The sequence below is a fragment of the Pelobates fuscus genome, chromosome 6 (genome assembly GCF_036172605.1).
Source record: "Pelobates fuscus isolate aPelFus1 chromosome 6, aPelFus1.pri, whole genome shotgun sequence".
Taxonomy (NCBI): domain Eukaryota; kingdom Metazoa; phylum Chordata; class Amphibia; order Anura; family Pelobatidae; genus Pelobates; species Pelobates fuscus.
Genome location: NC_086322.1, coordinates 79177039 through 79193324, shown reverse-complemented (window position 1 = coordinate 79193324; position 16286 = coordinate 79177039). Strand labels below are relative to the sequence as shown.

The following is a 16286-nucleotide window of genomic DNA, read 5'->3' as shown; positions in this document are numbered from 1 at the left end:
TAATCCCCACGGCACGCACTATGTGCCTCCCTCCGTGGGCCAGTAAGGGAGATCAAAGATATCCTTCACCGACCCACAGGCAGGGAGGGAGGCAGGAGAGGACCCGGGAAGTTCTTGCCAGCAGCTCCGCCGGGTTCATCTCACGAGGTCGGAGCATTGCCGCAGCAACACTCAGATCTCGTGGGAGTAGAGTGAACTCTGGCCCTTTGCGGAGCTGGACCACTGGACCACCAGGGATGGCAGCAGCACGGTCCCCCCTCCCTACAAAAGGTAAGACGGGAGGGGGGATATTAACTAAACGCCACCTCCACACAATACACACACACAGCACCCACACACATACATCACCCTTATACACACAGCACCTTTACACATACACACACACTAACAGCACCCTCACACTAACAGCACCCTTACACATACACACACACTAACAGCACTCTTACACACAGCACCCTTACACATACACACACACAGCACACACTAACATCACCCTTACACACATAGCACCCTCACACACACAGCACACACACACACACACACACACACACACTAACAGCACCCGCACACACGGCACTCTTACATATACACACACACTAACAGCACCCTTACACACACAGCACCCTTACACATACACACACTAACAGCACCCTCAGACTAACAGCACCCTCATACACACAGCACCCTTACACACACACACACCACCCTCACAAACACACACACAGCAATCTCACACAGCACCCGTACACATACATACACACAGTGCCCTCACACACAGCATCCTTACACACACACCACCCTCACAAACAGCACCCTTACACACAGACCACCCTCACAAACAAACACACGCAGCTTCTTACACACACACAACACCTTCACACACACACACACACACACCACACACTTACAGCACCCTTACACACACACACACACACACTAACAGCGCCCTCACACACACACACTAACAGCACCCTCACACTAACAGCACCCTTACACACACACACACACACACACACACTAACAGTACCCTCACACTAACAGCACTCTCACACACACAGCACCCTTACACATACACACACACACTCAGCACCCTCACAGACAGCACCCTTACACACACAGCACCCTTACACATACACACACTAACAGCACCCTCGCATTAACAGCACCTTTACACTAACAGCACCCTCACACTAACAGCACCTTTACACTAACAGCACCCTCACACTAACAGCACCTTTACACTAACAGCACCCTCACACTAACAGCACCTTTACACTAACAGCACCCTCATGCACACAGCACCCTTACATTCACACACACACACACACACAGTAGTGTGTGTATATATATATATATATATATATGCGGCGTGTGTGTTTGTGCTTTAGGGTGCTTTGTATGTATGTGTGTCTTATGTATAAATGTATGTATGTGTATTTGTATGTATGTCTTGTGTGTGTGTGTGTGTGTGTGTGTGTGTGTGTGTGTGTCTGTATATATGTGTCCATGTATGTGTGTCTCTTGTCTTTGTTTCTATATATGTATGTGTTGTGTGTGTGTGTCTTTGTATGTATGTGTCTTTGTATGTATGTTTCTTGTGTCTGTATGTGTGTATGTGTATTTGTATGTATGTGTGTCTTATGTATGTGTCTTTGTGTGTGTCTGTATGTATGTATGTATGTGTGCATGTCTGTGTGTGTGCCTGTCTGTTTGTATGTATGTGTCTTTGTATGTATGTGTGACTTGTGTGTGTGTGTGTGTGTGTGTATGTGTGCCTGTCTGTGTGTCTGTATGTATGTGTGCCTGTCTGTTTGTATGTATGTGTGTGCGCCTGTGTGTGTGTGTCGGTCTGTATGTATGTATGTATGTATGTGTCTGTGTGTGTGTCTGTATGTGTGCATGTGTGTATGTGCCTGTATGTGTCTATGTGTGTGTCTGTATGTATGTGTGTGTTTGTCTGTCGGGGGTGGAAAGGAAAGAGGAGAAGGGGGGGAGTGCCCACAGATCAGTTTCGCACCAGGGCCCCATGGATTGTGTGTATGCCACTGCTTCCAATGTTCTTGTTAACCAGACAACTGTAGCTTCTGTTTACTCACTAACATACAGTTATAGTGTTTGCATTATGCATTAGCTTGTTGCTGTTTTGTCTCTCTCATATTTGTAAAACAAAAAGCAGATTCTTTGCAAATAGTTATCTGCAGGTGATAAACTTTTAAAGTTATTTTTTCAAAATATAAAAAAAAATATCTAAAAATATATCAAAATATTAAAACATTTTTAAAAATATTAAAAATTTGTACATTTATGTAAAATTATTTTAACAATTCAAAAATATTAGATTGTTTGAAAGCTTAACCAAAATATTAAATCAAGGCCATTATTATTTATATCTATGGCATTGTATAAAAACGGCATGAATAAGTTAATAAAATTATATATGATTTATGTTCAGTTTTAATCCAACTGTCATCCATTTCACATAAGGAAGTTAGAGGCTGATCTGGAACCAGCATACACAATGAAAAGTTTTGATTCAATTATCTTTCTTTTTTTTGCCTGTGAATGCACATTTGCTTTAGAAATAAACATACAATACAGTGTTAATCTTTACATTATTGGACTATTGTTCTCTCTGTTGGTTTTCTATCTTTCTCTCCATTTTATGCATGGCTTAGTGACCTGTTTAGCTTTCACAATGTATTATTTTATTATAAACTAATACTAATAATTGATTCTCTGTATTCACTAGCAAACATGTTAACCCACAGGTTTATTTGGACAGTAAATAAACCCAGGTCACTTGTACCAAACATAGAATGACACTCTTAGCATTGTGTACATTATGATATAATGCGTGATGCGAATAAGACTAGGTCATAGGACATGAAAAATATAAAAACAATTTGGCTCTATTTTTAAACCTAAGATAACAGCACCATATGTTCCCAGGTGGAATATCTATTAGGTACAATAAGCCACAATATACTATCTGTACTTGGCAATTTCCACACACACATTTCTATATGCCTTGTTTGTATATAATTTGGAAATTAAAGCTTAAAAAAATTGCCTTGATATTTTTCATGTTTAGGGTTTTACTGGAACAAAGAAGAGAACGTCTGGTAGTGACCAATTTCCTATCATTTTATTTTTTTAGTAATTAGCTATAAAATAAAGATTAAAAAAATCTACATAATTAGATATAGTGTGCTGAAAGTTGATAGAGAGATAGCTCAGTATGTTACAATAACACTCCAAGCAACATAACCATTACTGCTCAATAATAAGTCAAACTGTTCTAACATGGCTTGGAGGGGAGCAAAGGCACCTCTGTAGTGGTTATGTTGCTTCAAGTGTTCCTTTAATGTAAAAACAAAGCCCATTGAAACATCAAAGTTGAAGATCATTTTCCCGGCAGGATAAATGCAGCCTTCTTGCATTGATAAAACAAGTGCCACTAAGTTCGCAACTTTTGGGATTTTCTGGCTTCCTGTGTCAGGTTAATACAAACTCACACTTGTTAGTTCCCATGAGGAGAAATACATCACGCAATTAGATTAGTACAATGAATTCAACATCAGGTGCTCTCCTTGGTCAAATTGATATCCTGGTAAATCATTTTCAGATTAGGATGAAACTATGGTGAAAATGATGAGTTTCTTTTGTTTACTGTAATTCTGTCTCTATGATGCAGTACTAGGTATCCACACTCTCGATGTGGTGCTCTAAGAAATCTGAATTGATTTCCTAGGGAAACATGGGTTAAAATGAAGCATTTAAAATAAGTTATGTTATGATCCAGCTCGTAATAATAAAAAATTAATCTAAAAGTAGATGGGCAAACATACAAGATGGGTGACGACATTACAGCATAACACACGGAAAATGTTCTTAAATCAATAGTCCACGGGGCATGTATTCTCTTAATAGTTTACCTACTTCCTTGTTGCAGTCAAATATTATATTGCAATTCAATGTAACTTGTTAATCAAACAATTTGGGAAATTATATTTGTGGCCAAGAAATTCCTGGCTATTAATCATATAGGACACAATAGAGGTACCTACCTTCCTTGAAATCAGCATTGCAGTTAAAAAAATTAAAAGGCTACGGTATTTTAAATGGATTTAACCCCTCAGAGACCAGTTACGTTGCAGTCTTTATACTTATAGTACCATGTAATTTCCAGCTCGTTGAACATGTACAGCTGTAGAAATTCCTCCTGGTTGCTGACATGAGTGGGGCACTTGAAGCACAAAAAGTGTATTTTTCTTTATCTTTGTTATCTTCTAACAACTGCGCCAAATATATGGTGGTCTAACGCAATATTAGTTGCCTATGATCATTTTTAAGTATGAAAAAATAAAAATCTATACTGGCATGTGATTTTAGTAATCACATCTGTGTTGAGGGCAGCCAGTCTCCTCTGCATCCATATAATTGACTGAATTTTAATGAATTATTTCTTAAGAAAACCTTCTCCCTCCTATACCATCCATCCCATCCCATCCCATGATCTAAATTTAACATTATTGGATAAACTTTCCAAATAACTTCACATTTTATTGGATAAACTTTTTAAATGATTTTAAAATATCCAAAATATCTCATACACAAAAAAGCAAATATATAAAAAAAAAATTACAAAATATTTTAATATTTTTCTTAATGTTGCATCATTTTAAATGTTGATCCAAAAATATTATCTTAAATTCTTTATGCTAAACTATGTATAATGCTACCATATTTATAAGAATGCTTTAAAAAGACAGGCAAAATTTGAAGGTAAATAATTTACCAAAGTAGCACCATTAACAGATGCTTAGCTTCAGTTGATCAATTCCAGAATTATTAGACAGCAAACCATGACATTTAAAAAACGGGTTGTTACACAATAGTTTCCTGATCAAAGTTAAAGAAATTAATTGAGTATAAAAACTGTTTTACTTGTATCATGAACACCAAATATCACATTAAAAATAAAAACACAGTGAAAAAATTCCAGATTTTACATAGTACAAAATTGAAAGCCTATTTATGGAATGCTCCTTTTTCATGCACCTTAATCGAACTTATTATAACATTATTATAACATATCGTATCACACTTAGAGGGACTTTTGGTCTTTACGTAGAAATTAACAAAAACATTATCGACAAATTCGTGTTAGTATGTTTAATCACAAGCAACTACTACCATACAGCATTTTTCTCAATTTGCAATAGTCAGTGCAGATCGCTGTAGTGGCTATCAATAAGCAAACAATTTTTATTGTAACATTAAGTACATACCTGAGTACATAAGGTTCTTAGTTTGCAGGTTATCACATGTTCATCTTCCTATGAGGCATTAGAGGCAATGGCACTGGTCAAGTGAGGGTAAATTTGTATGAATGTATAATATTGGCCTAAAACTGGGTGGTAGGTAACTATTTATGATGGGGATAGAGGTACAGTTGTTTTTGTTAAAGGCTTCTTCCCACATGTAGAACAACAGAGCTATTCTTTCAAGCACTTTTTGTCATATTCCACTCACTTACTTATAAAGTGATACGACTCAAAGAGCCTCACCCACAAACAATTTAGATAAAAGGATATATAACTAAACCGTGAGAATTGCCAAATTCTATTTTTTATAGTATTATGCTAAGATTCTACTGCATTCTAATCCACTGATGCTTTCAGATACTCGCTTAGTATCATCCCATTTCTACCAAGCTCAGCTGAGAGTAGAATATTATAACAGAGGGTATTCCCAACAAGACTCATCTGGCTATTGGACCCAGACAATTAAAGAATAAAGACCGCACAGACTACTTCTCTGGAGATTGAGTAGAGAACTGCTGATTTTTCATTATTAAAAGAAAATAGTACAAGTTCAAGATGGAGTTAAGTCAGATTTACATAACAGGTTTCCAGAAACACAGATACATCTGGATAATTTCCCCTTATTTAGTGAGGAACTCATTTATTATGTACAGGAATGTAACATGGAATTTAAAGTTTTTATATATGATTACAATTAAAAATACCTTTTATTCAGCCAGTCATACATTTAACCACCTCTCTATTTGTCCACAGCCAGACGCACACCATCACATATTGTTAATAACAAGTTACATAGGTTACATTTTCGTATAAATACTTATTGGATATTTGGAAAGATATATTTAAAAATGTCTTTGCAACATTCCCCTTTTAACCAAACCAGTTTCTGAATTTGGTGATGACTAAAGGTAACAAAACAAAACTCACTTGGATATTAATTTAAGCCTCATTGTGTCATTATTAACAAAACCACTTACATAAATAGAAATATTAGTAAAAAGAAATTAAATTAAAACAAAGCAACTATGGTTTTTACCAACCAGTGGTATACATCATGCAACATTAAGAAATTACATTTTTTGTCTAAGAAATTTTTTTTTTTCATGTTGAAACCATCTATTAGCAATGTTTTAGAAAATGTCCAAAACATTTTATCAATGTTTAAATATTTATATGTTTTTTTTTGCATTGTTCTGAAATGTCATTTTTTTTCTCCCCGCGACATGGAAGGTGTTTGCTTAACCTCCAAATGGATCTTCTTCAAACTCTTCACCTGCTATTGCAGCAGCTAAAGCTGCTAAAGCCTCAGCTACATCTGGATCCATGTCATCGTCTTCTGCTTGTGACCCATCCCTTATGTGCTTGTTTGTTGACCCTCTCTTCATACACCTTATGGAATGTTTTATAATCAATTGAGCTACTATGGAAGAGTCATCTGACCTTACACTGGGTTCTCGAAATAGATGATTGCTGAGATAGTCATCGGAAGTCAGTATATGTCCTTGATCACCACTAGCAGGTGCCACTGAGATAAAGTCCATCATGTCGTCACCATGTTTTATTGAAACGTTGTGGATAGCACTTTCAGTAAGTGAATTGTTTTCACTGGTACAGTCATAAAACTCATCTTGAGCAGATTCAAGCTCTTCCGAATTTCTTTTAAAATTGCTATCCTGGTCAGACCCAGAAGAATTGTTAGACAGTAATGCTGGATCGGATTCTGTATTGCTGTTCTGTTCTATAATTTCTTCTCCTATGGGATACAAATTTAAAGTGAGATTTGTAGAGGCTGGAGTAGAAGATGATTTAGAAACAGTGTCATCCGTTATGTCTGTTTTAGTCTTTTCAGTTGTATTGTACACATCTTGTGAATTAGTGTGGCTCTCCTGTTCAGTTATACGGAAGTCTTCCTTTTTGAGTTCACTGATCTTTATAGTTTGGGACATAGAATGGTCATGCTCTGTGTAGCTATGCGCTTCGTTGACATATCCATTTGATTGTGTTCCTTCTGATTCAAGCATGCGTCTGAACAAAACAAAAATATAATTTTGTTTTAATAGTAGTTTTAAAAAAACAGGAAACGTATGTAAAGAATGCAACACACTAAATATTAACAGTCAATTTAACTGAAGTAGAAAATATTCAAACATTCCAATTTTGTATAACTATGGGATTTACTATTGCAAATAGAGATAGTTCAAGTGTCACAGAAATAGCTGATCCATAAATACAATGAATATGACACACAATGATAGACACTTACATGACATATGCACCGTCGTTATTCGGCAGGTGCCATTTTAGTTTACCTTAAATAAAACACTGACACCGAATTTATCTGTTGGATTATAACGTCCACAGCTTTATTAATTATTAAATATATAAATAAATAAATTAACAATTTAGGGTCATTGTCCATCTAACATTATATTACTATCCCCCCGTACAATACCCCTGACAATGACCCTATCTTTTGAACAATAATTAACATTCACTTAACATATAACCAGAAACACACGGCCTACCAGAGAGGCCCCAAAACCATCTGTTAACTGTAGGGGTGTACCCAGACACCCCTACCCCCTAGGTTCGTAGCCACCGAAGAGCTTGAACCTACCAACATCTAATCCATCTGGCCTACTCCAGCCTAGGCCTTGGCCTGTCCATTCCCAATTCCAGCTAACTCCTGACTTTAACACGCCCTGTTCCCGCCACTGTGACCAAACGGGATCAAAACTCAACTATAGGGAGGGAGGGTGGGACAAGTGACAGGTCAGTGCAATTCAGATTAACTGGCTCCTCACTTAAGATGGCCGCCTATTTACACTACCTGACTCCTCCCCTACTTAGCCCCGCCCTGAACATCCCAAACCTTTCCACCTGCCTACTTCCTGGCCTTGTCAAGGCCCACTCCCCTGTTTCACTGTTCCATGGGCTTCATTAACAAACTATGCATTCCCACTGAAGTTAGATATCATGTTTGATGCCACATTTAAGGAACACTCCAAGCAACATATTCTCTAAGTTTAACTTCTGCCTTTTTTGAATTCCAATGGAGATCCAGAAGCTACAAATCAGGAGCCTCCAATAAATATCCCTAGCTAAGCTCTGCAGTGCAGGGCTAGCTCATTATCTAAGAGTGGCAGCTGATCACTCTCAGCCAATGATCTAAGCCCTGCTCTCTGTTGGATGTAGTGAAGGTGGGGAGTGGTAAGCAGTGGACCCTAGGTAAGATATTGAAATCATTCTAAAATGGTTTAACTACTTACAATGAGGAGAGAGGGCAGTGCACGCCTAGAAATATAACCACTACAGTGTACTGTAGTAGTTATGGTGCTTGGGGTGTTCCTTTAAACAAAACAATGTTTTTACATACATCACTTGGCAAAGTTTTAGGTTTGCCCATTGTCAGTGTTCTCATTGATTCTGCTTTTTTTCTTCTTCATCAATGCAATTGCTTACGGTAATCGAGACATGGACCCCGTGCTTACTTTGCATAGGAGTGTATCAGCTACATCTCACTGACAAAGCCCAGACAATGTTAAACTGATTTTCTGGGGTTACTGTATCTCCCGTGCAGATGCAGCCAGCCTAGGATACTCATATATACAATTACTTATGCACACAGTATCTGTAAACATAACATAACACTCTCATACTCTACCTTTCTAGCATCCTACAGCAAGTGCTCCCCATCTGGATTCAGTCATTTAATACCTAGTGAGAAAAAAAGGTAAATAACTGTTTTTTTCCCCCTTTGTTACAGGTGTTAAATAACATGGGGCAAACATAAAAACGATTCAGAAAAGGTATTGCATGTTTTACTACCACCAGTTTCCTTTTACCACACACAAACACAGGGTTATTGAGTAAACTGTAAATTGGTGTGACTTATTTCTGAACGGCAAAATTGAGAAAATAGCCAAGCTGTGATGATCGTTGATTTGGAGAATTTTTCCAGATCAGCAATTTTTGCCTCAGTTTTGCCATTTGCAATTAATTTGCGACAATTATCAATATAGTGAAAAAAGATAAGTGAATAAGCAGCCCTTTGATGCGGACTACAGCCTCCCGTTTACACACCACCACACAACAAGCCATTGAAAGAAATGTAGATTATCATTATATAATATATATTATGATAGCGCTCCAACCACTTGAGTTGTACTATCTTAGAAGTGTAAACAGCTCCTTCGAACGGCCTTATTTCTATAATTTTTTGTAACTATCGATGTGCATCGCAATCACATATGCAAAGGTTTTCAGAGTTATTCACTAAAGTGAGAATTCAAGGTGAATTCAAAGAGGATTTCAAATTTAAGGTTAAAATTGTCGAAAAAGTTTCTATGTCAGCTATGCTTTCAGTTCAACTACTTTCACATTAAATTTAAAATTCACTATGAAATCAATCTGAACTCTCACATTAGAAAAATGCTGTTAGATCCCAGTTAATATTCGATGCACAATAGTAAAGTGTTGTTGTGTGTAATAAAAAAGGAAAATCGCAATACTTCACTATTTTGCAAAAATAAAAATGGTCGCCACCCAGAGACACACAAACTGACCGATATTCAGCTCTCGATACTCCACAGGCTGCCGCCAAGATGGCACCCGCAGTTAGCAGTGAGGAGGAGGACTCAGGAGAATCCCAGGATGACAGGGGAAGTCTTACCTCGCCTCCAGCAGAGGCTGAAGCTCAGTGTCCTGACTCAAAATCAGAGGCAGAGTCATCCCCTGTAACAAAAAAAGGACATAAGAGACCTCTTAACAGAAATGAGAGAGGTGTGGAGAGCTGACATACTAAGCACACAGAAGGAGGTGGGGGACCTCCAACAGAGGCTCACAGAAATGGAAACACGGGAAAGTGCAAGGGAGCAGATACAGCATTCCCAAGACTCAATGCAGAATCTCCTCAAAAGTCCAGAAACTTACTCGGACTATCACCACTATGGAAGCTCGACATAGAAGGCAGAACATACGCCTCCGAGGAATACCTGAAAGCGTGGAGGGAGAGGCCTTAATACCCTACATCCACCGCCAAATGTCTACAATGGGCCTTAAAGGAGGCACTGACCCCAACACAATACTTTCAGCTTTTAGAATCCGAAAAGCTGCAACAGCTCCAGGAGACGCACCCAGAGACACTATAGCGGTCACGAAGGACATGGCGACTCGCTCTGCTATCATGTCCCGCTCCAGAGACCTGGGCACTGTGCAAATGGAGGGTAGCACTGTGGCCCTATATGGGGATCTTCCATTCGCAGCACTTGCGGAACGGAGACAGCTGGCACCAATTGCCAAACAACTATGGGAAGCATGAGTCAGATACCGACGGGGGGGAAGATGGATCCCTGGCAGTACCACGGGGAAACCAGATACTTACCCTGACCTCCACGGATGACCAAAAGGAGTTCCTCTGCCAGTTGCATTTCCCAGAGGCCGACAGAAGGGAACCCAGGGAAGAAGACACTGTGTCGCAGCGTATGCCCAAAAGCAATCAAGGTCCGAAGAAGAGCCTGTATATACCGACAATGTCAAAGAGACACTCATAAGCTTCGATATATAGCTGTAGCACGCATACCCTTAGATCCCGCACAGCTGACCAACTGCAGCGCAAGACGGACCGAACAAGGAGCCCCTGCTACAAACGCTAACTCTCCTAGCCCCACAATGTTCATGCTCATGCTATGGTTTATCGAATACAGATTAGGCTAATGTAAATTGCCTCCTGATCCCATAAACTCTTAGTCACCACTTTAACTTCACTGCACCATTGCCAATATTGCAGCCCTAGCGGATGATTACTATTGTTATACCCAGATGATTATCATTGATATAGCCTTGTTAGCACTTCCATACTACGGCAAAGTTGTATTCTGAGAAATTGTTATAACCATGTTACTACTTTAATATCACGGCAAAGTTGTATTAGGAGTATCCAAACTCTAATAAAAACACAAATTGAAAAAAAATATGTCATATTTCGTATTGACTGAGAAACTCTTTGTTTTCTGATAAAATTATCAACAAGATAGATACTAAAAAACAAATCTTGGTTTGTAATTGCCTTCTCAAAACAATGGAGAAACAATTTACTCCAAATGCTTTAAGAAAATGGGAACAAGATCTGGGAATTACTATTTCTCTAAGAGACTGGTATAATTCAATGTCTTTAATATATTAAAATATTCAATAGATGGCATGACACCCACCTAAAATTAAAAAAATATATATCCACATTTAACATCCACTTGCTGGAAATGTGATGAACAATAGGCAGATTTTCTGCACATGTGGTGGAAATGTCCAGGGGCGGACTGACCGGTCGGGCACTTCGGACATGGTCCGAGGGCCCGGCCGGGAGGGGGGCCCGCCATCAGGGGGCCCGGCCGCCCCTTTAAATGCTGCAGCCGCCTGAGCGCTCTCTTAAGAGCCTCAGGCGGCTGCAGCTTCTCACCTCCCCTCCTCTGTAGCTGTGCGGTCCGCGGTGCCCGGCCGGAGTGATAGGAAGGTGCACACTGAGTGTGCACCTTCCTGTGAGTCCGGCCGGGTACAGGAAACAGAAATTCCTGTTCCGGCCGGGTACAGGAAACAGAAATTCCTGTTCCGGCCGGGTACAGGAAACAGAAATTCCTGTTCCGCGCGGAACAGGAGTTTCTGTTTCCTGTACCCGGCCGGACTCACAGGAAGGTGCACACTCAGTGTGCACCTTCCTATCACTCCGGCCGGGCACCGCGGACCGCACAGCTACAGGGGAGGGGGTGGGTAAGAACAGAGAGGGAGGGGAGGGGAGGGGGAATGAACAGAGAGGGAGGGGAGGGGAGGGGAGGGGGAATGAACAGAGAGGGAGGGGAGGGGGAATGAACAGAGAGGGAGGGGAGGGCAGGGGGAATGAACAGAGAGGGAGGGGAGGGGAGGGGGAATGAACAGAGAGGGAGGGGGAGGGGGGGGGATGAACAGAGAGGGAGGGGGAGGGGGGGGGATGAACAGAGAGGGAGGGGGAGGGGGGGGATGAACAGAGAGGGAGAGGGGGAATGAACAGAGTGGGGATGAACAGAGAGGGAGGGGAGGAGGGGGAATGAACAGAGAGGGAGGGGGGAAATGAACAGAGGGGGAGGGGGGGAATGAACAGGGAGGGGGGAGGAATGAACAGGGAGGGGGGAGGAATGAACAGAGGGGGAGGGGGGAAATGAACAGAGGGGGAGGGGGAAATGAACAGGGGGGAATGAACAGAGAGGGAGGGGGGGTAAGAAGAAAGAGGGAGGGGGTCAGAAGAGAAAGGGGGGGTAAGAAGAAAGAGGGAGGGGGGTAAGAAGAAAGAGGGAGGGGGTAAGAAGAAAGGGAGGGGGGTAAAAAGAGAAAGGGAGGGGGGGTAAGAAGAGAAAGGGAGGGGGGTAAGAAGAGAAAGGGAGGGGGGTAAGAAGAGAGAGGGAGGGGGGTAGGAAGAGAGAGGGAGGGGGGTAGGAAGAGAGAGGCAGGGGGGTAGGAAGAGAGAGGGGGTAAGAAGAGAAAGGGAGGGGGTAGGAAGAGAGAGGGGGTAAGAAGAGAAAGGGAGGGGGGTAAGAAGAGAGGGAGGGGGGTAAGAAGAGAAAGGGGGGTAAGAAGAGAAAGGGGGGTAAGAAGATAGAGTGAGGGGGGTAGGAAGAGAGAGGGAGGGGGGTAGGAAGAGAGAGGGGGTAAGAAGAGAGAGGGGGTAAGAAGAGAGGGGGGGTAAGAAGAGGGGGGGTAAGAAGAGAAAGGGAGGGGGGTAAGAAGAGAGGGGGGGTAAGAAGAGAAAGGGAGGGGGGTAAGAAGAGAGAGGGAGAGTAAGAAGGGGTAAGAAGAGGGGGAGGGGGAGTAAGAGGGGAGGGGGGAGTAAAAAGAGGAAGGGGGGAGTAAGAAGAGGGGGAGGGGGGAGTAAGAAGGGAGGGGGGGTAAGAAGAGGGGGAGGGGGAGTAAAAAGAGGAAGGGGGAGTAAGAAGAGGGGGGAGGGGGGAGTAAGAAGAGGGGGGAGGGAAGAGTAAGAAGAGGGGGGAGGGAAGAGGGGGGAGAGAGGTAAGGGGAGGGGGAGTAAAAAGAGGAAGGGGGAGTAAGACGAGGGGGAGGGGGGTAAGAAGAGGGGGAGGAGGGAGTAAAAAGAGGAAGGGGGAGTAAGAAGAGGGGGGAGGGGGTAAGAAGAGGGGGTAAGAAGAGTGGGGAGGGGAATAAGAAGAGGGGGGAGTAAGAAGGGAGCTACGGGCTAGAATTCACTCTCAACACTGTGACCACCAGGGATTCCTGGTGGTCGCAGTGGTGAGAGTGAACTCTAGCCCCATAAATACACTGCCCCCACACACCATACACATTCACACACTGCCCCCATACACCCACACACACCATACACATTTACACACATTGCCTCACACACACACACATACACTGCCCACCCATACACACACAGCCCCCCATACTAACATTGCCACACACATACACAGCCCCTCATACACACATTGCCCCACACACCCTACACATTCACACACACTGAACCTTTCACACACACTGCACCCCTTACACATTGCACCACTGCTCCTATACCCTACTACAGCCTCATATCCCAGCAGACCCCAGGTAAGTTGTCAAACTGTTCTTAAACGGTTTGACTACTTACTCTGAAAGGGGGGTCCGGCCCTCCTGGCACCATAACGACTACACAGAGCAGTAGTGGTTATTGTGCATGGATTATTTGTTTAAATAATCTACAAGTGCCCCAGTAGCCAACAAGCAAGCCAGCCCACAGGCCGTCCAGCCAGCCAGCCCACAGGCCGTCCAGCCAGCCAGCCCACAGGCCGTCCAGCCAGCCAGCCAGCCCACAGGCCACCAGTTAGGCTTACAGCCAGCAAGCCCACAGCCTGCCAACCGCAGCCAGCAAGCCACAGCCAGCAAGCCAACAGCCTGCCAGCCGCAGCCAGCAAGCCAACAGCCTGCCAGCCGCAGCCAGCAAGCCCGCAGCCTGCCAGCCGCAGCCAGCAAGCCCGCAGCCTGCCGGCAGTAGCCAGCAAGCCCACAGCCTGCCGGCAGTAGCCAGCAAGCCCACAGCCTGCCAGCAAGCCCACAGACTGCCAGCCAGCAACAGTAATTAAGGTAAGAGGAGCTAACTTGGCCTAGGTATCAGCGAGCTATGTTGTGTTGCTATATTGTGAATAGGAACCAGAGTGTTTGAGAGACCCCCCTCCAGGCCCCATTAGACTCCATTGTAGTCTCTAATGGGACCTGGAGGAAATTCTTTCTAACACACTCTCTAAAGGACACTGAGATAGCCTCTGCTAGAATGCTCCCCCCTCCATGGCCCATTAACCCTCAATTGTAGTCTCTACTGGGGCCTGGAGGCGACTGTTTCCAGCAGGGACACTGAGATGTCCTCTGTTAGAAAGACCCCCTTCCAAGCCTATTAGACTCCATTGTAGTCTCTAATAAGGTCCTGGAGGGGATTCTTTCTAACACACTCTCTAAAGGACACTGAGATAGCCTCTGCTAGAAAGACCCCCTTCCATGGCCCATTAGCCCTCAATTGTAGTCTCTACTGGGGCCTCGAAGGGATTATTGCACTTTTGTTCCTTGTGTCTAAAGATTGTGTAGGGTGTGGCTGGAGGCGGGACATGGGTGGCGCTTGCTGTGGAGTATGGGTGGGGCCTGTAAGGGGGCCCTTGATTTATTTTGCCCGGGGGCCCTGAGGGTTCTCAGTCCGCCCCTGGAAATGTCCCATCACTGGAGTGAGGTTCACATTAAGCTAAATAAATTAATGGGATATGCTATTACTTTTAAACCAGAAGTGATGCTTTTACATCAAAATCTCCCTCAAAATAAAAAGAACTCATTCAAACTATTGCTTCATGCTTTAACAGCCCAAAATAGAGACTGCCCTTCCTACACTTGGGAGGTATGTAAAACCCCTTTGTGCTCTTTGAGATAAATGTCAAACTGTGTTTTATACACCGTGCTTTGTTCTAATAAGTGGGGCAAAGACGTAAAGGCAGAGGACTCACCAATGGAATCTACCTGCTGGTTCCACTGGTTTCCATGGTCACTGCCCCACTTTGGTACGTTGTACCATTTTTCAGAGCCTGACAGCTTGATAAATCTCCTCCATTGTGTCAACAGTGTTTAGGCCTGCCGAGGAACAAGCCAATTAAAAAAGTTTGTCCCAAATGCATCTGCCTCTCTTTCTACCCATGTAGTCACAGCACAGCATTTTTAAATAGTTATTTTTGATTTGGTTTTATTTGTAATGTACGAGTTTGCTACACACCTAAGATATTTCTTTATCACAATGAACTCTGCTTTTACTTTGTGTTATTATGTGATCAAACTAAAACGTATCACAGGTAAGTATGTGGTTTAAAAAGTACGGGGTGCTCTTTAAGGAAAGAAATCCGTTCCCCGGGTTTTGCACATAAAAAAGCGTTTATTCATGCAAAAAGAGTACAGGCTTCATAGCCGAAACGTTGGGGTTTTCATTTCTCCTGCTCTTGGTCAGTATACCTTTTTAATGGGGGTTTGCATTTAGCACTTTATTATTACTGTGGTTTTGGTACTATTAATTGGTTATGCACTTTCTTTCTGTTAAGATATTCTGATGTACTCTTTATACATGAATAAACGCTTTTTTTTATGTGCCAAACCTTGGTGTGCCTTGGGATCATTATTATTTCTGTAAAATTGATAAGAAAATGGAAACGTATGCAGCATAAACAATATAATAATGAGATAAAGCGCTGTACCTGAAAGGTATTCCATTAAAGTTTAACAGTAGGAAGCCGAGACTGTACCGCACTGCTCCTGAAATATAAGACTTGTTACAGCATGTGGAGAATGTTATAAAATATTACACAGTGTATATACATTTTTGTTAAAGTGGAATGTAAGCAATCCTAGCTTTCAAGCAATTTACATCTTCATTTAAAGGGAAAGAGGAAAGTTATTATTACAATTGCCTAATCTTAA

The 16286-nt window shown here is 42.2% G+C and overlaps 1 protein-coding gene across 2 annotated transcripts in view; it reads right to left on the bottom strand.

Moving 5' to 3' along the window:
* Positions 1 to 4925: 4925 nt before the first annotated feature.
* LOC134615396 (uncharacterized) overlaps positions 4926 to 16286 on the bottom strand; it is an 83562-nt gene continuing 72201 nt past the window's right edge. For both annotated transcript variants that reach the window (XM_063459909.1, XM_063459910.1), the window contains exons 3-6: positions 16064 to 16121; positions 8992 to 9044; positions 6558 to 7352; positions 4926 to 6502 (exon numbers count right to left, since the gene is read on the bottom strand). In XM_063459909.1, the coding sequence (XP_063315979.1) occupies positions 6566 to 7352; positions 8992 to 9023 (819 nt within the window). In that variant the 5' untranslated portion in view covers positions 9024 to 9044; positions 16064 to 16121 and the 3' untranslated portion in view covers positions 4926 to 6502; positions 6558 to 6565. The remainder of the gene's footprint in view (positions 6503 to 6557; positions 7353 to 8991; positions 9045 to 16063; positions 16122 to 16286) is intronic.